This window comes from Heliangelus exortis, chromosome 3, assembly GCF_036169615.1.
Source record: "Heliangelus exortis chromosome 3, bHelExo1.hap1, whole genome shotgun sequence".
NCBI lineage: Eukaryota > Metazoa > Chordata > Aves > Apodiformes > Trochilidae > Heliangelus > Heliangelus exortis.
Window position 1 is genome coordinate 83,789,440 of NC_092424.1, and position 25,947 is coordinate 83,815,386.

General features: G+C 36.5%; 1 protein-coding gene across 5 annotated transcripts in view; it reads right to left on the reverse strand.

Moving 5' to 3' along the window:
• The window catches only part of MYO6 (myosin VI), a 108,602-nt gene that overhangs the window by 50,612 nt on the left and 32,043 nt on the right, over positions 1-25,947 (reverse strand). For all 5 annotated transcript variants that reach the window (XM_071741513.1, XM_071741508.1, XM_071741512.1 and 2 more), the window contains 8 exons: positions 20,627-20,696; positions 15,716-15,789; positions 13,538-13,667; positions 12,446-12,551; positions 10,385-10,440; positions 8,160-8,257; positions 6,464-6,628; positions 1,286-1,366 (listed from right to left, as the gene is read on the reverse strand). In XM_071741513.1, coding sequence (XP_071597614.1) covers positions 1,286-1,366; positions 6,464-6,628; positions 8,160-8,257; positions 10,385-10,440; positions 12,446-12,551; positions 13,538-13,667; positions 15,716-15,789; positions 20,627-20,696 — 780 coding nt within the window. The remainder of the gene's footprint in view (positions 1-1,285; positions 1,367-6,463; positions 6,629-8,159; positions 8,258-10,384; positions 10,441-12,445; positions 12,552-13,537; positions 13,668-15,715; positions 15,790-20,626; positions 20,697-25,947) is intronic.

The following is a 25,947-nucleotide window of genomic DNA, read 5'->3' on the forward strand; positions in this document are numbered from 1 at the left end:
AAGGTAAAATGAGGCAAAATCTCCCAGCCATCTCTTAGCTTACATGCTTTACAAGAATTAAGTATCTACAAGCTTTCTGCCTCACAGTAACATCAAATCTGCATTTCTGTATCTCACTCTCCATCATTCCCCATTATAAGAAATTGCCTACATTCAAGCAAAAGAAATTGGCATTCCGTGCTCAGTGTTGCAACATGTAAGCACCAGAAATCCAAAAGCAGACTTTACAACGTTGACCTGAGCAAAGGAATATCTGTATATGTGTATAAATATATATATATATACACATACACACACATGTACACACAATGCCTTTCCTGGCTAGGTACAAGCTAGGTGCAAGCTCAAGCCCCAGTTCCCAATGGCAAAAGAGATGTCTCTGTCACTGGGGGAGAGAAGCTCTTGAGTAAGCTCTGATTTTCCACATGTACATGCAGATTGCTCTGCTGTCATATCCCAAATATGGGTTTAATTAAGATCTGAAAGATCTTCCAGCTATATAAATGACAAATTCATACTTTAGGTATAAATAAATGAAAACTGTATTATAGAGCAGAGCAGAAGTTCAATTAAGTGTTTAAACAACTTCCAATTCACATACACTATTAATACAGATCACATTATTTAGTCTTCTCATCAGAATAAGCTCAAAGGCTTAAAAGCTACAAATTCTGGTACTTCCAGTTTTAAAAAATGTAAATAGTGATCAAGCAAGAGGAAAGAAACGTTTTGAAGTTTCACAGTTTCTTCCAGGAAATATCAGTGCTCTGCCTAAAGTAGCAGCTCACAGCAAGAGGACAACAAAACCCAGTAAGAATGACTCAGTGTAGTGAGGAGGGTGATGTACTTGTGCTGAAAGTGAGGTTGCACTATTTTACAAAACAGCTTGAACCATCACTTCAAAAACCCAGGCAGCTCTGGAAAATGCTGCTGCTCCTGACCTTTCCTAGCAGTATTATGACTGAAAATTACAAAAAGTCTTGGATAAATTTTTGCTTTCCACAGAAGACAAGCTGCATCATTAAGTGTTATATTATTGTAAGAATGAAAAGGAAATAATTTGATATACTGTTCCATTTGTGGTGTTAAGATGCATCTTAAAATGTATTTCTAGGACTGTCGTCCAAAACCAGAGCCTCGAATGTACCAGCTTTGACAGTACCCCTTTAGACCTATAAAGGTGTGTAAAATGAACATTTCATTCCACACTTTGAAACTGTAATCATAATCTTCAACTCCATATTCACTACTTAATAACATAAATGAACTGAAGACACAAACATACCTCAGGACTCTTGCGATTCTGCATAATCTGCTTGTCTGTTTCTTTGTTAGCAAAGAATCTGGTACAGCCTCGATTTAAATACTGTAACAAAACAAAAAAAAAGTGGAAAGGCATACTTAAAGAAACACAAACAACATATGCTCTCTTTTAAGTGCTGCTCTACATAGCTTCATTTAATCACATGATACCAACAACACTCTAGGTATTCAGAATTAATTATTTGAAAATGCATTTACATCTACAAAATTACACAAGTGCAACAGTAACAGAGTTTTATTGAAAGCTTTTCAATTTTGACAAATTTTTAACACAGTGGGATATTAATTTTGCTAGGTTCCCCAATCTCTTCTTTATGTTTGACAGCACTTAACCTATTAATAGAGTGTGGAGTTAGAGAAAAGACAATCAAAATTAGGAACCAAGAAAATAAGTTTTCTGGCCTATGTATAATACCAAACTTTACTCCAGAAAGCTGTATAGAACATCAGAAAAATTCACAATAATTTTTATGTTTTCAGCAACCCATATGCTTTATATAGTATATTTAAGGGTGAGACGAGACAAGTAGGATCAAATCATTTTTGGTACTATGTCAACTGTAGTTTTATCATCATTTTTTTTTTTCCTCACCAGTGAAATCTTTCCATAGGTAGTAAGAGAGCGTATTAAAAATCTTGGAGAGTATTTTAAGCTTATAACACTGTACAAGCAGAATTCAGAATCTGGTTTCTGATACCCATGTTGTATAGTAAAAGGAATAAGCCAGGCATTCAGATAATGACTGACACTTTCAGCAAAATGGGATTGCCAGCTTTTTCTTTCTCATTTGCTCATCTGAAAGCAAGAACTCTGTCCAAAAGCCTGGACAGAGCCCTTTGTCTAAAGTAAGTGAACTGATTCTTTGCCTTAGCCCACAAACAAAGATGCATGTTTTCAACTAGGTTAACACAGATAATCCTACACTTTGGTAACAGTTTATATGAAAATTATAAAAAATAGAATATTCTTCATAACATTTTTTAATAGCAGAAGAAAACTAGGTTAAAAAACTATTATCAAAACAAAGTGACAAGAAACACTGTGCAAAGTTAACTTGCTGTTTAGCAAAATACTGAGAAGTTTTCTTTATCAGCCAATAACAATGCAAAGCACAGAATATTCCTGTGCTACAGTATTAGTAACACAGCCTCAGGAACAGGGGATAGGAAGGGAAAAAGGTCAGATTTTTTTCAAGAGAGTGTGGAAACTGAGGTGACAGGCTGCGAATGACAACCAGTGTGGTATTCAATAATAACCTACATAGGAGGCTTTTAATCACATGATAATGGCTTTCATTTGAAAGGTAAAGTAAATTTACATATTAAATGGAGAAGAAATTATTTTTCAAGTACAAAAATATAGAGCTGGAGGTTATCATATCCAACATCTACATACTGCTGGTTTGTTTTTTTTTTAAATCTTGGAAATGCAACACTCTATTGTAACATCAGTAACCCCCAAACTTAAGGCAATCTGATTTCTCTTCCAGATGATGTGGAAATTAAGATGTGGAAAAAATTCAACTTCTCATCTCCAGCAACTATGCTCCAGCTCCAGATTTACTGTGCAGCTTTACTTTCACAGCTATGTGGTGCAGTCTAAGGCACCTAGACCTACAAGGTTCAGCACAGGGTTACCCAATTACTCTGAAATTTCTGCAGATGTTCAGCAGGGGGAACCTAAACCATGAGCTACTGGGATGGAATGCTTTTGTGTGGGTGCACTCAGAGGAGGGCACTTTTCATAGTCCTTTGCCAGCTAAATTCATGCTTCCCCAGGGGAAATGAACTAACAGAGAGGTAACCTCATCAGTGTAACCCCCATCACCTTCCAAACAGGCAAGTGAGTGCCTGCTGTACTGTACTGCAGAACTGTACCTGATTTTAAGCAGGTTTTAATTCTGACCTTGACTGCTAAAACCTTGTGTGCTCTCATGAACAGAGTTCTTTGATTAGAAAAAAAATCCCCTGTAGTAGGCACGCAGCATACTCAGTTCCAGATTTAAAAATATATTAACTATAAGAAATAAGTTTTCATGGAAAAGGGGCTGCACAATAAAAATACATATTTGAAAATTTGTTCAACATGTTTTGAAACATCCAAGAGAATACTGCACAGAATTGCTGCACAGTAAAGAAGATAATTTTGTAAACTAGCACCATATGAAAATTATAGTAAAATTAATGGTGTGGGGATTTACATATTGTGTTTGTTGGGTGTGTAAAAAGAAAACTTTTCCTCCTAGAGAACAGAAGCAGTTCCTTCTTACTAAGCATCAGATCAAGTTTCCATTGCTCAACTGAGCACAATTAGATGAGCTATAAGAAAACACAAATTAAATATTTAAAGAAATAATACAAGACCTATAAAGGAACTTAGAAACACCTTTGAGGAAGTCATGAAACATACCCTAAACTACTCCATAGCTTTTAGGGAGCAAGATCATGTAGATCATATCACAATATAAATGGATGATGTGAACAACATGGGCCTGAAGCTCTGTGCCTGCTTCCTGGCTCATTCATCAGGATGCAGAGACTGACCTGCCCAGGCCAGGAGGCAGCAGCAACCTGTTGGGTCACCAGCATACACCCACTTCCCCACAATGTGTGCCCTAATTAGGAGCAATCTAGGCAACCACTGCTTTGCATAAAACTAGCAGGAGCTCTGTATCTTTAAGGTTTCTAGCCCACTGCTGAATTCTGTTGAATCTAAGCACAAGAGATTTTGGGGATTAAGTGACAGATATGCACAGACCAAGTTTTATTTAGAAAAAGAAGTAGGTAGATACACCAATCATCATCAGATAAAACAATCACCATAGTATTGTAATGCTTTGTTATCAGAGCTCCTTTTCCCCCATAAGATCAAGGAAGTCTAAAAAGATGACACTCAGTGAATTTACATCCTTGTATTTATAGCCCTGCAACCCTGTGCTTTCCAGGGTTGCACTACAAAACCTTTTCAGACCCATGGCAGGGACCTGGTCTGTGTATTTTAGAAAAACACTCAATTCTCCTTCCATAAGATTCCAAGCCAAGCATAAACCAAAAGACAGTGGAGAGATGAAGACAAATGAGAGAACACAAGCAAATAACTGGCCACTCTTTACCAGTAGAATTTGATTTGCTAATCTTTTTCCTGTTAATGCAAGTCAACAAAGCACATAGGGATATTTGTAGATATTTACAGTTGAAGTATAACTGTCAAAAAGAAAAGAAAAAAGAAAACAAAACCCTACTGATGTATTTATATATAATTATATATCAGGAATGAGTGGCTGAAGATTTGTCAGCTAGTAAAACTGGTGATGAGAGTATTAGATGTGAATAGGCTTAGGAGGAACTTGAAAGGGACAGCAAAAAGCTTGATTTTAAGATAAAAAGAAGGGACAAACAGGAAAACAGCAAGAAATAGCTGTATCAGTAAACCTGCACTGGTTGGATATGAGGTAAATACCATTGTTTTTCCTCAAGAAAAAAACATACTGCAGTAATTGAGATTTAAACCACTAAGAAATTAAAAGAGAGATCAGAAATAAGAGAAATGGGGTTGGAGTCACACAGGCAAAGAGAAAATAAAACAGAAAAAAACCTGACTGACAAGAAAGAAAAGAAAACCAAAGAAATGTCATGTTGTTTGTTGATCATTTTTAGCAGAATTCAGTGAAATCTGAACACAATGAAGGTAAGAAGAAGGAAAGCTGGAGGAAAAAGTTAAACTGAAGTAGTAAAACCATTCAGTGAAAAAATGGGAGGAAAAGAATGCAAGAACATAATGGTAGGACAGAAAGCCAGACTTTCTGTGGGATTGCTCTGAGAAATGTAACACAGAATCAAGGTTAATCAGGAGAAGCCACATAATCTTAGAAAAGGGCAAAACCCCTGAAAATAAAGCATGGGGAGAAGAAGGGAATGCAGTAAACAAATCAGAAATCATAACGGGAACACTGGATTACAATTAAAGGCCCATACTATCAAAAAACTTGGCTTAAACCATAACCTCTCATTGACCCAAGGATTTCACTGTTTTCTTTCTGATCAGGGATGACAGAACTGTTTATGTTAATTACAAATACAGATACAGATGTACATTGCAGCATAACTCACTATTTCATTCTCTCTTCCTTTCCTAAAAACTCCTAAAATTTTCGTTTGCTTTTTCTCTGCCACTGAACACAAATCTAACATTTTTAAAGAAGCATGCACTGTGATTCAAGACTTTCTTTCCCACTGTTTGCCTTCATTTAGATGTACTGAGTATGACAGTCAGCATTGATTTTATTTCCATTTTATTGGCTTCTCCACTACATGATTGACAAGTTAGGGAAAGATGGGCAAAATGCAGAAATAGTAAGTATTCCTCAGGAAAGAATAATTGGGTGAAGAAAATCCTGGAAAGGAGAATCATGGTTAATGAACAAAACCAATTTTGGCAGGAAGAGCTGAGCATGAACTTTGTGTCAACTGGAGTCAGAAGGGTGAGCTTTCAGCTGAAAGGGACTGGTGGTCTTATCATGTAACCTGGAGTGACCAAGAATGACAGAGGAGTATGATGAGAGAAACAGGAGAGGCTTAAAAGTGGTGCAGTACAAATTAGTATAGTGTGATAGGAACAAAGTGCATCAGAATAGAAAAGGCAAGTTATGTGAAAGCACACAGACTGGAATAAAGCACAACAACCTTGTCACCTTAGCAGGAAGTGTAAGAGAGGAATACTTTGAGAAAGAGAATTGTGGGACAACTCCTACATCTTCTTAAACACATGGCTGGAAAAGGAGAAATAAATGCAGTTTTGAGAACTGAAAAGATGGGTTGCCCACATTACAGAAATTCACAATCAAGGAATTCACACTTTACACCTCTAAAGAGCCCACAGCATTACAAGCAGCTGGGGATGCAACAGTACATTTTTGGAAAAAGCAAAGATTCCTCAATTTTAAGACACAGAGAAAAAGTACAGGAAATTTTCCAATAAGGAAAAATGGCAGGCTGCTTTACTTCAGGATCAAATAGATTTAACACAAAAACTTCTAATTTTTGTACAAGTCAAATATAATAATTTAAAAGTTTTTATTAAGACCTGTTTGAAAAATCCATGTGTGCCAATAAGAGAAGCTTTATAAACACTGATACTCACCCTAAAGCTGTCAGGAGAGCTTAGATATAATTTTTCCCTAATGTCTTCTGGAGCACCAGCACAAAGCCTGTAAAAGATATGATAGTTCCTCTCTTCTTTGCCTTGCACACAGATCCTCGATTTTTCCAGAAGGTAATGTGATACAAATCCACCAACCACCGAGTTCTAGGAGGAAGAAAGATTTTTCTGATTATCTGAATAATTTATTTTTACTATGTGAGATTCAAAAGTTAGTAATTTACATTTGTCTGATCATGGCTCACTCAACAGATACTGCTCCAAAGAGTATTAAAACATGTCTACACCTAATACATGTTAAGTTTAGGAAAGAAACCTTTGCCTTCACCATAACTTCTCCCCCTGGCTCATATATTGCATATACATTCATTCCTCTTAAAAGAATGGTTTGCTTCACCCCAGCAAGCAGAAATCCTTGGTACAATTCCAGTAGTTCATGCAAAGAGCATTGCTACAGCCACCCTTATGCTGTAGCAGATTAATTACAAGTGAACATTTTATGTCAAAAAGTTGCATTTCTTTTCTGAGATGGAAGTCCAACACATATTTTGAAAGTCATTTGTTAGCTTGCCTATGGTAAAATTCCCTGTGCCTAGACAAATCTTAATAGCAAGGAAATTCCTTAGCTCATGGCCATTACAGCAAGGAAGAAAGATTTACTGACTGACAAATTTGTCACTCATGCAGGAGGCTCGTGTCTGTAACTTACATTACTTTGAGAAATCAGACCTAATAAGGTCGCTGTGAAGTCAAGTTTTGTGATGTATCTAGCCTTGTAAAAAAAAAAGGACTCAAGTAAATAGGCTGATTTTGCCCTGAAAAGCTGAAACAGGCTTTTAAGCACTTTCTGAAGAGTACTGTTTGCTTCAGCTGAAACAATTAATCTGAAACACCATGTAAGTTTTGACAGGTAGGTTGACAGGTCATGCATCATTCTAAATAGAAATTTGGGTTCCTTTCCCTAAGCTGATTAATATGAACATGACCAACACACAAAGTCCCTTCACCCTTGAAATAATTCAGTTATTTATTACCTAAACTATTAACCACAGGTCTGAAGTTTAGTTACAAAACCAGGGGAAGAAAGCTTAGGAAAAGACCACAAGCTCAGGACCGGATGATGAGTTTAAACTCTGCAAGAAAGAAACTGCAAGAATTCAGTCCATTATGTCCTCAACCAGAAAAATGAGGAGATGTCTGGACAGCTGTAGTCATCTTTAATTGTGGAATGTTTGTGTATACAAGCAAACCTCCACCCAAACAATATTTTTCATAAGCTACCCAGTGAGTAGTACTCCTGACAAAAAACAATTCTATTACTTCTGCCACATACATAATATCTATCATGGAACATACACTTATTTATGCATTAAGCAAATGTGTAAGTAGTTAAAAGCAAGTAAGATATGCCTTTTGACCTTTTTTGCAACGAAAGGGAACAATTTTTATTCTTTTGTGGATGGAAGCAATTTTCCTACTGACTTGACCCACCAGTGCCTTTGCTTTTCCTTTCAAGGTGATAGAATATAAATTGTAACTGTAAAAGACAGTAACTATTTGGTGTAAGATTAATAAGTCTATTCAGCCTACTGCCAGTCTAGCATTACCATTTTATGGAAAAAAGACCCCAGAAAACTAAAAACAAACCAAAAAAACCACCATCACTGGTTTCCAGTACCTTTTCATTGAAGTGAATTTCTACAAATTTCCCAAAACGACTGCTGTTGTTGTTGCGAACAGTCTTTGCATTTCCAAAAGCTTCTAACAGGGGATTTGCTGTTTAAAAAATTAAAATTTTTAAAATGTTAAAATTTGACCAATAAACTCCCAAAAAAAAAAACAGCCAAAGAGAAATAACAAATACATAATAATTAGACAGCAAAATTAACGGAAATAAGGTTTGAAAATTAAAGGAAAAATATTACCTATTAGGAATAATTAATTTTGCAAACTTCCACTCTGGTGGAACCTACAATGAAGTGCTCAGATGTCACACAGCTTTGCAAATTATATTAATCAATACTGTAAGAAATTCAGAGGCAAACACTGAAAGTTATTAAGTGGTGTTCTTCTACAGAAAAATAACTGATATATAACTATATGAGACAACACACAATTTGACATTTTCCAATGAGTTTCTATTCATAAAATTAAACTACCTACTTATCTCAGACTCAAAAGTGCCACTTAAATGTCATGCATGCAACATGTTAGATTGATTAGGGAATCAAAACTATTAGAAGAGTGTGTTGATTTAAAAAAAAACATTAAAATGCCCTTTTCAACTGAGTCAATTAAGTGACTGAGTGATTTTACTTTGTACTGGCTGCAGTTTTTCAAGTACCTTAAAGCCCATAAAGAGTAGCAAGAATCTGAAGCATATATATATGTATATATTTATATATATATACACATCACACACAGTTCAAGCAGCTTTATAACTTAGAAGTTATAAAACACGAGGCCTCTGAAAGACTGCACTGAGTAGCTCTGAATATCAAAGAAAATTGATTTATGGAACTACACTAACAATAAACCGCTGAAAAGGGCTACAAGATTTTTTAATATTTTTTAAAAAAATATGTATTGGAAAAAGTGAGCAGAAACTGAGACAGAACTCCACTGACAACCATCTACAAATCTGCTCCTAAGAATATTAAAGAATTAAGTAGTAACTGTAATGGTTGGGTAAATTATAGATGATAATGCATCACTTCGTATGACCCCATCAACATTGTTTTTAGTTTTTGCTAGATGCTAACTTAATACTTAAAGCTTATTAAATGCAAATCTGACTTTCAAAAAAGTCTTCTTAAGAGATCTTAGATAATTATTCAAGTATCTTCCATATCAACAGTGCTGACAAAAAGATTACAAATAAAAACAAATTGCAAGAGGTCTTTCAGACAGGTTAAATGTTCTTCTAGTAATATATATGCAGTAAGTGCACTCATCAAAATTGTACCTAAAAAAACTTAAAAAGCAGATGCAGATTTAGGCTTAAGAACTCAAACATTTTCTATGAATACCTAGGGGTACCAATTAATTTTAGAGCATACTGCATCAGGCATTACCCAACTCTTGGCCATTTTCCAAGATCCTTTAGCACACAGTTGATTTCACTAAGGAATTGGTTTAAGCAAACCTACAGCAACAAGAGATTAAAGCCTGCAGTAGTTCTTCTGAACTACTGGCTCGAATTTGAAAACAGAAAATTTAAAGAAAAAGTAAAAACTTTTGGTTTAAGTAAAATAGAAATAAATCTACCATATGCTATAGAAGAATAAAACTGCCAAGAGGCATTAGATTTTCTGAGAGTATTTTCCATTAGTTAAGAACTAAACAATCAACACAGTCTTTTCTGACATTGTTTGGGAGTTATAAAGATAGTTATAAAATAAAGATAGTTACAATAAAAGTATTAATCTGAATTACACGCTTTTTGACAGAAAAGATGTAATAGAAAAATGACCCAGAACCATAATTTAGAAGAACTTGCCTGATTTATCTAATTTATCAGTAACTTTTATGGTAAGGGAAAGGGATTACTCTTTCCTGGTACTAACAGATAATAATGAGGACATAATTTTACCGTTGCAGAATTCAAACAACATAAAATCCAATCTTGGGTACACAAATGTGTGAAGTTCAACTCCAGCACACACTCAGACATTTTCAAGATCAAGAACTATATGACACTATACAGTAAATAAAATGAAGTGCATCACAAAAAAAGTTTTCAGAATTTAGGATTGAGGTATATTACCAGTAATAAAGGATGCCCTAGGAAGTCTGCGAATAGTTCCATCCTAACTTTTGTTTAGTTACTGCTTAATGACATTTCAACGTTGAGGGAAGAAAAAAAAAAATTGCAAACCAATTCAAACAAAGAAAATCCAATACCTTCTACAATTCTGTAATCAATATCTTGGCCAGTACCATATGATTCTGTCAAATACCTGTAAAGCAAGAGGAAATTACTGGTATCTTTCACATGTCAGGTTACATCAATCCCACAGGATTTAGCACATGCAAGACCAGACTGGATTGGGCTTTGAGCAGCCTGGTCTAGTGGGAGGTGTTCCTGCCCATGGCAAAGGAAGGGGAACTAGATGATCTTTAAGGTCCCTTCCAACCCAACTCAACTCATTTTGTGTCTGAGTACCATACTTACTAACCATTTACCACTAGGGAAGAACATTGATTATAAGATCCAAATACCTTAACTTTTAAAATAAATACAGTTTGACTTGTTTTTTGGTAAAACAAAAGTATTCTCGTAGGCTTCAGATTTTTTTCCATACTTCAAGACAAACTCAAAATTTCTTCTAAACATGCATATGAGATTACACTTTTATACAAAAATAATGAGATTATTATTGTACAATCTGTATTTATTCATAGTCTTAGTAAATGAATAAGGTTTCATATATATTTCCTGAATTAAACACTGTTTCCACACTTACAGTTTCTGTGTTCACAACTGTTAGTGTTAATAAAAATCCCACATGGAGATGTTGATATAGGAAACTGCAGGTGCCTGACTTAGCAACTGAAGGAAGAACTTGAAAATGAAACCACAACATACTTGCTCTAAAGTTGCAGTTTGACAGTTTTGGGGGTTTTTTGGTTTGGTTTTTTTTTTGTTTGTTTTTTGCTTTTGTTTTCCCTATGCACAGGGAATGCTTTCTGGAAATTCACAAGTAAATCTGGGACAAGTTAGAAACAGTTCCAGAAAACGGGGCCATCCAAATAAAAATCAGGAGCACTAACAGAGATGTATTAGTACCTTTTGCTCTCTGATCACACAAGGGAAAAACCATACTGCTTTTAAACTCAATTATGTTTTTACATGGACTCTTTGGAGGTGGGTGGTGGGGAGAAGCAGCAGTAGCAACATTTGCCTGCTGTGTAATCAGAACTTCCCTTGCTGAGAAGCAGAATAACCTCCATAGGATATGTTACCCCAGTGCCTGCTGTTTTTTCACTCTTAGCAGGATCAAAATTAGGATGTTCCCTGTAAAAATCATTAAATACACCTTGTAGTAATTCTTACAGCCACCTGTTAAAGGTTGCACAGAGGCAGAGAAGAGCAACATGAAGGAAAGACAGACAGCCGTGACAACTCTTCATGGGATGGGGAAGACAATAAATAACACTACCATACCATACATTTATACTAGAAAACACATGATATCTGAGAAAAGGGAAATAAAGATTTATACTGGAAAAGAAGGACAAGGTGGGGAAGGAAGAGTATTCACACTGTGCTTTCCTGGATAATCAAGCCAGCTGAGATACAGGTGATTTTAACAGTTACAGTGTTCCACAGTGATTTAAAGAAGCTTAAAGCAATTGTGATCAAAACCATGGAAGTAATATATATATATATATATATATATATATATATATATATATATCTGCTTTGCTTCCTCTTCTATCATCATAGTATAATATTCTTCATTTGGTATTGGTCATATGTGAATAAAATCCTATTATTCAGTCTCATTCAGTAAATTAGGGTAAAGTATTTCACAGAATCTCTGCAGTTATCTCAAAATCAAAAGTTAAAAACACTGGATGCTTAAGCAAACTTAGGAAACAAAGGGAAAACACAGAAATGCACATTTATGGCAATATGAACAATGTCTTGCAAAATATAGTTAAAATGCCTAGTTACATTTTAACCTACCACAACAGCAAATGTGCAATACCAAAATGACTGCATCATAAGCTGTAACTACTACATTTTGTCACTACAACCAAGTTAAGGTTTCTGTGAATATATAGCTATTTCCATATGTTATTGTGCCAGCATTTAACACTATGAATTTCTTCTATTAATACCTTATTGAATGGTGTCTTAAATGTACTGACTAATTCACAATTCACTCTGTGTGTACATCAACCAAGTGCATCAACACAAGAGACTGACTAAAAAAACTTTGTTCCAGAAGCACAAACCTCAAAACAAATTTAGTATTTTCAGTCTTGCCAGCTCCTGATTCTCCAGAGACTATGATGGACTGACTCATCTTGAGCACTTTCATGTCACGGAATGCTTTATCGGCTTAAAAAGAAGAATATGTAAAAAGTGGCAAAAATTAGTATTTAGGAGAGTTGCAAGCATAAAGTTAAGTTACAACACAAAAATTAAAATGCAACATTTTCAGAATAAAAAGGTAAATCTTTACAATTGAGTGCATTACAACTCATTGATGTTTTTCTTTAAGTTACATTATAGTTGCTCCTCTCAAACAGCTTTACATGTAACAGCTTTACAGGTCTTAACAGGTCTTTATTTTTAAAGACCTACTCAGCTTTATCCAGAACAACACAAACCAAAAACAACCACCTAGAACTTAACCTCTTGAATTAACTGTATTTACAAAATAGTAACCAATCTGACATTAGTATGTTTTTTTTAAGGGAAACTTTCAGTTGTACTGCCTAACAAGTAGTATCTGACACAAGGAAACTTGGAAAAAAGTTTCTTGTTATGCTACAGGTAACAAAAACAGCTATTTATACTTCTGATTACAAAACAGAATTCAACATAGTAGCTTTTACCAAGTCAAATGTTGATTTATAGTTTCCAACTTTTTATTATTTGGACTGAAATCAGGTTTATCCTATTAATATGTAAATGCACTTCCTGCCTATAACACAAGCATGTAAAAAGAAACAGTGCATATGCTCTGGCAATATAATAAAAGGCTAAGAAAATCATTACACTGAAAGACAGTGCCAATGATAATTATGTCATTAATCACTTTTAAAATCTGATTTTTTTTTTTTTTTTTTTTTTCTGTGTGTGTGGTTGTAAGTTATATTTAAACTGCTTAGACATGAAACCCTGGAAGTGCAGAATAACAAAACTGCCAGGCTTGCTGTTACTCTAACTGCATTTCAAGGATTAAAGTTTCTCAATTTTAGCAATCAGTGTTTTTATTTTTTAACAAGTCAAAGTAAGTTAATCACTGCTAAAGATGGCAATTCGTAGATAACAGAAAAGTATTCAATTCTTGTTTTATAAAAGACAACCTCAATACATACCAATAGCAAAAACATGTGGTGGCAACGTTCCAAGTGATCTACCCTGGTACATTTTAATAGTTTCTGATGAATAAAACTTAGGGATATCAAAATATGGATTCACTGCAATAAGAATGTTGGCTACATAGGTCTGTGAAGAAAACAATTAACAGAAAACTATTAGATGTTAAGCAACTAAGTGGTTGACAGCAATTTTAATATTCCTATTGAAGAATATAGTCCAAGTATAACAAACACATTTACAGTTCTCTCCAGCTAATGCAGATTAAAGATATAAATTATTAAGAGTTTTTCTAATTATCTTCTCAGGACTTTTATTAAAAAGCACTTCTCAGGAGAATTTCCTTAGTACTGAGCTGCAGAGTACGTCCTAAATTTGACCTTTCTCCCAATCTCCTTTTAAATTATTTCCTATTGTCCTAGTTACGGGATCAAGGCTAAGACACCAGAGTCTCCTCCTCAAAAGTGAATAACCTTGCATAATGCACTTTCCTCCAGTGAGGGGGATAATTTTTCACTATCTAATAGAAGAAACTCAGCAGGAAGGACTGACAGGATCCTGCCTGGGAACAGGCTCAAGCCAGGCAATAAAAGCATTCAGCCGAGAGGAATTAGCTATGGCTGCTTCCACAGTGAGGAATACAGAATGCAAATGTTCTCTCACAGAGAAGGAATTTGAGCAGAATCTCAAACCAAGGCAGCTTTTTACCTTTCCATAGGGTAAGGAAGACTGGAGACTATGAAAAAAAACTTCCACAGCTTGTTTATAATGGCCAGATTACATACAAGAAAGATGTCTGAATCACAGGAAAAAATATATATATATATTTGCAAGAACAGGTCTGAAGAAAATCTTATAAACCTTCAGCTTGAATAACTTACTTGTTTTGTTGTTACCCAGCATATCCCTAGGCAACTGAAATTTGGACACCACATATTGCTATATGCTGGATCACACACAGTATATGAATTTTCTTGTTTGTTTCTATTTTCAGTACTTGTTTCACCGAAGGAAAACATTTCTTCAAGAACTGCAAGTACTGATATTAGTTTTCCTTTTAGTAACAAGACAAATACTGTTCAACAGCATTTTAAAAAGCAAAAAATTATTTTAATTAAAACTATCTTAAGGGGAAAGGTAGTTAAAATATAAACTAAACATTTTTTTTCTTTTTTTTTATCCAGAAAACACACTTGCTCAGGACAACCTATTAGTAGTATTTGTTTAAAATTAAGATAGGCAGAATGAACATAAATATTATCCTTCCTCATGACCATTTCAGATTTCCAATTCCACTTCCTTGAGGGCTTTACAGTTTGTGGGTTTATTATTTTTCCAGAACAGAATTTAAGTTACTATTTTTTTAAATTTATTTTAAAGCTGGTGCTCTATCTTGGTCCATGAAGGATTTATGGTCATGTAAAATTAACTGTAACAAAGAAAAACAACTATACTTGCTTTTTATATTTCTATACAAGGGTTTAACTCCATTCATTTTAGAATCATATGCTAATACATAAATTGATTATTTTAACACAGACACTTTAAAAGTATGTAGAACTGTTTTGTGTTATCTCTAGTCAGCTTCCAATTAGGAAAAAAAAAATAGGAAAGAAAACTCTTATCTTTCTTCTGTTTCACAGCTGTCAGGGTCCAGGCAGATGGCAAGGACAAAATGTAATTTAGCCAGAATTCATTAAGTACAATTAGGCAATTTGATAGCAATATAAAAGATTAAGATGGACATCTGAGCTAGGAGGTGTCAAAGACGGCACCTGTTTGCTTCGTTCAAAAATAATGAAGAAAGAAAACCATCTTTGTTAACAGCTACTCTGCTGGCAAAGTAAGTTACCTGTAGGAGCAGACCTTTGTGATACAACGCTGTTGATATGGTTGCACATGGAGAGCCAGTCACATAAAGAAAAATCTATTGCTCTGCCTGGTAAAAATTAGCTAAAATTACTCTGATTAATGTGATTCAAACCTCAAACAAGGTAGAATGTTAAAAAAAAAAAAAAAAAAAAAAAAAAGTCAAAAAGTCTAAAACTTCCTAAGCTTCCAGTGTTACCATTTTTGTTTACTATTACAGGAAAAAATGTAACTGGAAACACTCACTTTGTTGACTGCTTGAAAGGACATCTACCAGAAAAGTGGTGGTTGTGACATGGAATACTTACATAAATTCTGTCCTTACTGTACCGAACTTTGATATTGTGGAGCAGAGTAGCTTCATTTAAATACATAAGGGAACCTGAAAGTAAAAGATGACCATATATCATTAAAAGTTCAGGACTATTCTCATATACAGCTGAAAACCTAAATTGTAGGATAACAAAAAGATTTATTTCCCCTCTCTTTGGTTACAGTTTAACCCTATCAATCATTTCTTTACACTGTCTTGATTGAGGCAGAACTGCTGACTCAATTATGGGCTGTAAAAATCACAGACCTGCTCTTCACTGTACAACTGGAGTTATGGAAGGTTGCTGAACAAAAAGTCAGACTCCAGGAGCCTGCCCTGCCCTGTGCAGGCTCCCTTTTACCACCCTTCCATACAAACACTGTGCATTTCCCTCCATACCAAGCCTGTAAGCACAGAAACTGATGCCTATCAAAATCCCTAACACCAGCTGTTCCCTTCCTTCCAGCTCCCATCTCCAATCTCAGCCACAGTGTCCCTGGGGTAACACCACCTGATTGATGTTTAAAGTAACTGCTGGCTTGTGGTGATTTTTAGATATTTATATTCACTGATTCGATGAGGAAATCACTGCAACACCAAGCACCAACACAACCTGTCATGCTTCAATTCTGATTTATTTTTTGCTATTAGGCTTCCTCAAAGAAACTGCTGGAGGGCAAAAAAATGTGGATTCAAGAAAACCTAGCTTTTTTTTCTCCTTAGCTTGTTAATATAACATAACTGAACAAATTCTGATGAAATATTACCAGGCAGTGGCTCAAGGCAGCCAGCAGGCACCCAAAGAAAGCTTCAGACTGTATAGGTCCACATTCTGGCAAAGCTGGTCCTTGTTTTCAGCTTTAAAGCACTGGAAAGTGTTAGCAGCCTTAGTTACAGATGTGCCCATTGTAATAATATTAAAAACATTATTCCTAAACCAACTGAGGGCACTTCACACAGTCTCCATTTTCAAATATGTTTAATCCTCCTTTTCTTGCTGCTCAAAATTCAAGTGCACAACACTATTTTGTCCTGTTACGACTGACTGACTACCAAACAGGTAAACCTTATAGTGTTAGCACCACTTAAAGAGTTGTTTACACCTGAGTACTGTTGACAAGAGTAAGCACTGAGCCTGTAATAGTAACTGCTACCCCACACCTCAGGAGGGCCACATCTATGAACCAATGAAGTTGTGTCTCAAGTTGGACTGATGACCTTTCTCGAGGCCTCCATCAGAGAAAAGGGTATTCCAACTTATTTACAGGAATGTGCAAGAGGGCTGCCAGCTTTTATGACTTGAAGTCGGTGTGCTCAGCCGCCTCGCCCTGCAAGGACACCTGAAGCTCAGTAAGCAGCTCTTAACATCTCCTTCAATTCTCCTTCAGCTGAACCAAAAGATACCGGGAGAGGATAATAAGAGCTTCTTAAGAGCATCTGCATTTTCATTTTCAACCTTATTGCCTTCCTTCTGCAGTGGATGGAGAAGGGGCTCTGCTTCCTACCACCCACACCAGACTGGCCTGAAGCAGAGGTAGGTTCAGTAGCCTGCCTCTGCCTTGCATAATTCTGCTGAACAACAGCCCTTCCTTCCCTTACACAACTAAATATAGCTTTGCTTCAAGCTGCAGGAGTCATTCAAGCTTCTCAAAGGACCTTTGAACTTCTGGGTTGCTTAGCAGAAACCATCTTCCTCCACAAAAAGCCCCGTGTTGGCAGGGACACACAAGACACACTTGAGCTGTACCCCAAGCAGAAACTCCCTCTGGACCACAACAGCCTTGAAATCAGGCCTGTGTGACATTTTCACAACAGGGCTGCCCTGACCATGACATCTGTCCCCTGTCACCCCAACAGACCTTATTACCCCACCCCCTCACCCAAGGTCACGGGTGTTTTCTGTGACCATGTGTGGGTTCCTGGTGTCACACAACAGGACTTCTCCTCCTGCCCTCCCCAGCCATAAGGGACCTGCCCACCTGCTTCCTCCAGCGGGCTGAGAATGTGGCACTGGGACCACAAATTGCAGCTCTGCCTCCACTGCCCTCTTTCTGCCTTCACCTTTTTTAACACGGCCATCCCAAAAGAAACAGACATTACAAGGAAATGCACCAGAAACAGAAGCTTTTGCTTGCTCTCAGGAAAACTGAAATTTCCTTCTCCCCTTGTGTATGCCTTGAGGGGGGCAGGGTATAACTTTTGAAGTCTGCTAATATTTTAAAGTCATTTGGACTCTCAGTATTGAGCTGAGAAACTACTACACAGTAATTGCCTACAGGCACTTAAAGAAATAATCCTTTCCCTTGACCATAAGAACTGCTCAGGGTTTACAGTATTTTTAAAGGAAACATCCTAATAAAAATTTAATAGTTATCTAAACAACAAAGGACCAGAGATTTCATTGCAAGCCCTGTACTCTCTTTGCAAGTCCTTGTTAAAGCAGTTATACCTGCAGACTTGGTGCATATTGGGAGCTTGCTCCCTGAGGGAATGTCACCACCTTGACTCAAGACATGCAAACTAAGGCTCATGTTAGCAGCTTAAAATGCAGAATAAATAAATCCTTTTAGAGAGGCATCCATATCTAGAGGCAACGGAAGTCAATGCAGAAAGGATTTTGAATATTCATGTGGCTCATTATAACCAGTGTATGTATGTGCACTTAAAAATACGTATATTTACTTATACACACACGAAAAGTTCACAGAAGTGAAATCAGGCACTAAAAGGTAGGAAAATTAAATGTCAAATTTACTCACACTGGCTCCCCTCGGCACACAATGAAGTAGGGTTTGTATGGAAAATAACTTTATCATGTAATTGCAAGGCTCTGCATGTGTAGAACTATTGTTTTAAGATTCTTACCTGATACCCTGTACACCCCTTAATTATTTTAAATTTCTTGACCCAAAAAATAATTTAAAAAACCTTTTTCTTGGCCATAAGAAAATAAAAACTCTGCATATGGTGACACCTCCCAAAAACTGAGTGGGGCTAGGGGGGAGCAGAAAAGAAGTAATAATCTCAAAAAAACCTAAAGCAAACCAAAACAAATGCTTTGTCTCTGCATTGCTTGCAATATTTTCTGACAATCCACATTTGAGGAAGGGCTAGATTTTCAAAAAGGTGTCTCTTGCAGCTAGTGCATTTGGGATACAGACGACTAAGGGTGCAAAAAAAAAACAATACTTCACCAAATTACTTCCAAGAGGGGAGTTAATCACTAAAGCATAGGTTAGAATGGTAAGTTTAATGATCAACTAGTTTCTCAGGATTTTTCAGAACAGTATTACAAGGAGAGACAGAATGCACTCAGTGTTTTTTAAAAGTCCTCCTTAAAGGTAAACAATGCTCAGCAGAAGCTTTCTGACAGAGTAAGAAATTGAACTTGGGTTTCATGCATCCTGGAGAAAAACCTGAACTAATGAACAAAAAGTTAGAATTTGTTTTAAAATCCTGGAGATAACATTTGACACAGAAAGGATTACTCGGCAAAGCATTTTTAAGTTTTATGTTTCACTCAGCAAGACAAAGAAGACATTTTCTCTTACAGGAACACTGTTTTAAATTAACTGAATAGTATTTTGCTGAAATTTCAAATTATTTACATAATCTCATTCCAAATTTCATTTCCTTGAATGGGACACTGAATTGCCACAAAGTGCTCTGCAAAATCACTGTGAGAGATGCACAGATTAAATGCATTTCCCTAACCCATCATCATGTACAAAAAATACAGATACTATCCTTGAAAGGTTTCAGTCCACATAATGTCTGCAAAAATGTAAGCAACTGGAAACAAGGCTACCAGTTTGCTTCCACCCATCACAACACTGTGCCACCTAAGTCAGATCACAAGCCTCAGGTCTCATCTTCTTGCTCCTTGCAGAAAAGCTGAAACAGCTGTATTTCCTGTCACTGGATATAAATACTAACTTCTATTTCAAAACAGGAATTGCAGTTAAATCACCTAAACAATTTTCAAAGCCTTAGCTTCCATTTTGAATGAAGAACAATAGAAGATACTTCTGCCCACCACTTACAAAGTTAGCAGTATTTTCCCAAGCTCAAACACCATGGGAAACCTGTGAAAGAATTGGCTTCATCAGGTTTTCAGGACAGGAGAGTCTGTGATTTGCTGACATGGAGCAACAGCAGTAAAGTATTTGTTCAGCAGTTCTGTAAAAGCATTTCCCAGCACTTACTCTCCTTTCTTGCTACTCTCTCCCCAGATTTGAATACTGCATTTGCTTCCACACATCTAACTTAAGTATATAACAAAATAAAAGCCCTGCAGATCCACAGAGAAGACTGCTACACAGGTTCACCTCAGAACTCCTTCTCCAGCAGCACTCTTGTATCCAATTCACTGTAAGTTATTTCCATTTCCAGTGGCCCCAGTGGGCCCAGATTCCCATCTCCAGTTTCAGGAATGTTATCTTTAAATTTCTTTTCAGTTACCTGTACTTCCACAGGAATGCTATCTGAGAAATGGGCTATGTGCAGGAAAATGTTGTACAATGCAGCTGCTGATAAAGCAACTTATTCTTTTGCTGCACTATAAAAGATACACTTAACCCCCACAATGCTGAATGCAGTTGATCCTGATGTTGTTAGGTGACAGCTGATATGTATCTGATATCAAGTAACAGTTGTATGTGGGAATAACGTAACTCTGAGTTCCTCTGAAATGCTCAACCAAAAACTAAAAGCCAATTATATTTAAAATGAGCTCACTTTACTAAGTTTAAAGGACTAGCAGAGGTTATACATAAATTCAAATTAAAAAAAAAAGCAAAACAAAAACTACAGGGAAGAAACAGGAAGCTTGTAAGGAAACAATATTCTCTTCTATGCAAATATTTTTTTCTAAATGCATAATTTATTTTTATAATTCATAACTTACAATTATCTTCTACATCCTTTTTGCTGTCCTCTTCTGCAGGGAAGACTTGATTGATAGCAGCCTGGAAAGTCTAGAAGATGAAATATATAAACATTATCAGAATTCCATAAAAATAGAAATATAGTTCAAAGACATTTGAGGAGATGAAATGAGTCCACCGTAATTGTAATACTGTGTAATACAAAATAATAAAGATTAAAACAAGTTCTACAAAGGAAACAGCATTGTAAAGGACTCTCAACTTCCTCAGTTTTGTAAAGAAGCACTAAGAATAAAAAAAAAATTATTAGTTCAGTCAAAGGATTGTGCTGTCATTATTATATGCTGTTTTAACACATGCCTACTTAAAATATAACTGTTCAATACATAGTATCCTCTGTATCCTCAAATACTGTATCTTCAGTTGCTTGTTTCTTTTCTTCAATAAATCAATATTAAAGCAAAACAAGACCTTCCTTCAACCCTGTTCAATACAAAACAGCTATTTACCAAGTGTTCATGTCCAACTCCAAAATTTTGTAACAAAAGCAACTTTGTTTCTGCCTTATTCTCTAGAAATCATAATTTATATTGCTGTAAAAAGGAAGGAAAAACATCCTATCACACATGCTTTAGAGCATCTGCACAAAAAAATCTATTGTAAGAGGTACACTTTTAATTATACTTTTTTTTGTTTACTGTAGCAATAGCTTGTTAGAGCTACCTATGAATGAACAAAACCCCCGTTGTGCCAATTAAACATGACAGCAGCCATGGTGCTGCAGGCACAGGCTCCTTTTCCCCCTGGAAGTGGAGACAAGAAGTCTAGTCTAATATTTGAAAAGGCAACCAACTGGATGTTAAGAATGACCTCAGTAAACAAATGTGTTTGCTTGTTTAACATTGCACTCAGGAAGACAGTCCCCTGAGAAACAGCTCACATGGAATTTTAGGTGAATACAGTGACTTGACTGTATTATCTTCATATCTTTGCCATGGTACGATGGACACAGTAGCTTACAGCATCATAAATAGCCACAAATTTCAACTCTCTTTGAAGTGGAAAGGGTTACAAATATCTTGGAACAGAACCAACTGCTGCCAGTCAGAAAGCAGCAAGTCTGTGATATCGCTTCCCTAGAAAGTTATCGTAAAGTATGCAATTTGCAGTCATAATAAATTATATTTTGTCATACCCTTATCAGGATCCAATGCAGAAAAATATGCACAAGAAGCTCTCCTAAGGGAAACAGAGCTCCTCAATGACATTGGAATGTCTGAATGTCCATTCTTCCTCAGAAATACCCTTAATCAGAGGTTGGAGGAGCCATGGAGGACTTGAACACTTTTACCTGCCTCAGAAAGTTGTCAGCTGCTCTTCAGAGTTTTAGCAAGGCATGGATTCCCTCTCCCTGCCCTTTCCTCTCTCTCACAGTATTACAGTTAGGACATACTATACAAAGAATTTTCTCTGCAATTTTGCCAACAATAAAGGTATATTTCGTTGGATAAAGATATATTTGTACACAACAGCTTCCACATAATCACTTCACTGTGCATGAAAGAGTGGAAAATTTAAGAGCATGGCTGGCTTCACAAAAATCTAACTTCGTTTCTTGTTCTTGTCTGCTGTAACCAAAGTTTAACCACTACGAGACAATTTTTTTTTTTTCCACAGGAGCAAATGAACACAATACCCAACTATTCTGTACAACTGTTAGCCAGTCTCTGACATTTTAATGTTTCACAGAGCTCAAGCCAAATATTCCCAATCTGTCTCAGAAGAGGAAGAGCTTTTTCAGTGTCGTCACCACTCAGCCTTCTGACCCCAGGTAAATTTCAGTGAAAAAAATAATGATACTTCATGCTGTATTATGGCCTTGTTCTTTCTTTTCACTCAGGAGGAATTCTGAATTGATTTCTAGAATATCTCAGAGGAAATAAATCAAATAAACAATACGACAATTTATCTGAAAGCTGATGCTTTTCTGCTAGACTTAGATCAAAACATGAAAATTAATTCTAAGTATGTCACAAAGAGTTTCACTCCCAAATGTCATTGTTGGACCTTTGTTTTATGTAAGGCAGATAATTACTTGTTATGTAGGCAAGGATGCTACTGGGATGTGCAGAGCTCTAAGTACTGCCAATTACTATTAAATTGTAATATATTAAGTTAGAAAACAGGCAAAGTATCCCAGGTCTATCAATTAAAAAAGATCCAAAGAAATTCTTCAATATGTTGCTCTGTTATTAGCTCTTTAAACGTTTATTGTAGGAAGAAAACACTTCAGGCATTCATTCCATAGAAGACTTTTGCATAAGGTACAGCTTAAAATGGAGAGGGTATTAACCTTATCAGACCCTAAAGTGGTCTCACAAGGCAAAACAGAGCGTTTAGGGGGTTTTGTAGGGTTTTTTCCTCCTCTTCTTAATGAAGCAGCCCTTGCAATCCAATGGTAATCTTAACTATTCTCCCAGAAACTAGATGAGTGAAAAAAGATATCTTTCCATTCAAGGAGGATCTTCTTTCTACCATGTAATCTAATACATGTAACCATGCCTTCCTTTATACCTTCCACATACAGGCAGGAGACATCCCTACCCTCAGTTGTATTTCACAAATCAACCTAAAGCAGTACAGTGTGTAAGACAGACAATACACCTCATTTCCACAAGCAAGCTGTACTATCTGTTTTAAAAAAACCCAATAAAATCCTTATCTTGAAACGCTGAACTTTGGATGTTGTGATTGTTACTTTCGAAGTACATGAATTCATTTATACTTAGCCCAGGGAAATACCTTCCTGGTTATTTCCATCATACCAGAGCTGGTGCATAAAGACTTTCATGAGTCTTCAGAACTGGCACAGAGCCATAAGGTCCCTCTCAGTTGACAGCAGAAGGGGTGTCAGCAGATGTCTGCAGCACCCAGCAACCTCCCAGCTCCTCAGTGCCATAAGGGTCCTGGGCATGTCAGATCAAGTTACAGCAGGGCATCTCTTCCTAATAATTTTACTTAACATTTGTTACCCCCAGGACAGCAGTTAATTCCCCGTTTGGGAATTTCACTGTTATCTGCCTTTTCCCTGCTATAGCATCAAACAACACAACCAAATACATGCACTATATATATGTGGTTAGGATTCCCAGAGAGTCCAGAAAAGTACGTTCCAAGTAGAAGTGTAAATGCAATCCTAGTCAAGTTTAACAACTGTCTGCCTTTCTACCTGCCTTCTTTGTAAACCAGCACACGACTGCTGGTGGGACACTGGTCCAGCTCAGAGCCCATTCTCAGGGCAGCACTCCAGCCCTAGGAGGGCCACGATCATTAGCAACCTCCTCTCCAATTTCTCTGCTTTCTTTCCAGTCATGGCATTTATCAGCCTTGCAAGCTGATGATCTAGTTTTCCTAGAGTAGCTCCCATCATGTAACACACGCATCCTCTGTTCTGATAGCACCCTCCTGGAGCTTGGATTACACTTCTTTGTATAGCACAGGCTGGGTGACTCAGATCCCTACCTCTCTTTAGACACCCAGCCCCTGCACAGAAATGTAAATGCTTTTGATAACTATGTATGGCCTGTGGTACTCAAAACTGCTGTTGCTGGTTTTTAAGTAAATCGGTGTGTTGGCCAACTACCTTCATCCTGTCTGGACTGAGTAAGTTGGTTTCGTAATACAAAGCAACCCATGGCTACGCTGGCCTCAGGTCCTCCATCCTCCTGCCACTGCTTCCTGCTGTCCTGAAAACTTTCCACTTCTTCACTTTTTAGTTGGATCCATTTGCTGACCTCATTTTTTGTGTCACGCACAGCTCAGCGGGCAGAGCTGAGAGGGTGCCAGACTGCAACACCAGGGCTAGCGATGGGTGGGGAAGGGAGGGAAAATCTTAAGAACTCATAAAACTGCTGCCTTGCAGCATTTATTGCAGTTATTAACAATGTATTTCCATCAACCATTAAGTGATATAAAAGGCAATAATCCCACACATGCATACATATTTCCTTTTTAGCCTGTGATCTCTGGTAAACTACCAGCGTCTACGGAGAATATATATGACATGCTAATGACCCAGATTAAAAAATAATAATATGGTACACTGCCTGGATATGTTTACAAGATCAGGTTACTCCTCTCCTCCCTGTAATTATCATAGGCAACTCCGGAGCTTCTGGATCACTCCTTCTTACTTAAGAGCACTTTTGAACTATTATTTTGAGTAAACAAAGTTTGGGTAATAATGGGTATTGATGCGGATTACTTCAAATTGATGGTCAAAGTGCATGCGAAAAGAGTCTTCTAAAAAGACAAAAAGCAATGAGAAACGTTTCACTTTAAAAAGAAATCAAAGATACCTTGAAAAGCCTTAGAAGGTAATCAAGACAATGTTTACTCCACCTCCATTATTATAAGGAAGTTTGATAATCAGAAATATAGGACCATAAGCTCTATGATATTTAAGCATCTAACTGTGAAGTGCTCATGCCCTTAAATGAGTGACCTGCTTACTTAAAAAAGAAAACAAAAAACAAAAACAAAAAAAACCAACCAGCCAATAGAAGGATATCAAAATCCTAGATAACAGAGACTGTCCACTGTGAAACAGGAAGCAAAATATCTGTATTTTCAGAATCACAACATGTTCCCTGAAAGGAGTTAGAACAGGAGTTAGAACTGTAGCGTGACTCAGGAATGTCCTTATTGCCCATTTCTGTTTCAGTATACAGACTTTTGGTCTTTATCACATCAGAACCATTTGGGGATATAAAAGGAAATAGCAGTGTGGGTAAAAATAGTTTCAGTCAATTAAAAATTACTTAACCATAGCTTTGGAATATTTAGTATTTTCATCTGAATAATTTTACAGTTCCCGAACTGAAGAATGCGTTTTACTACTACTAAACCTAAAGACTTTATCTCTCACACACAAAAATCCAGACTTAAAACTTTTCTTCATATTTCTAAGGAAAGCAAATTTCCTCTCCAAGATGTAGAAAAACAAGGCATTCCTTCCCAGAGGAAGAACTGCTGCATAACCTTTTGGCCTGTAACAAGCTATTCCTTATTACTGTTGACATGAAAAAAGAAGTTCCATATTGCTTTTTCCACACAAGAAGATACAGAAAGGACAAATCTGTTAGAAAGGGCACACATCACACATTCACTAAGACAAAACCTACAATTTCTAAAACAGTGTCTGATCTTATCCCAGTTAGTAAAAACCAGGATACTTCTCAAAGTATTTGAGGTAAGAGAGTCCATGTTGCAATCTTCATCAGCCAAACACTGAAGTGCCTAATGTAAACCAGAACTTAGGACACCTCCATGTGTTTAAGGG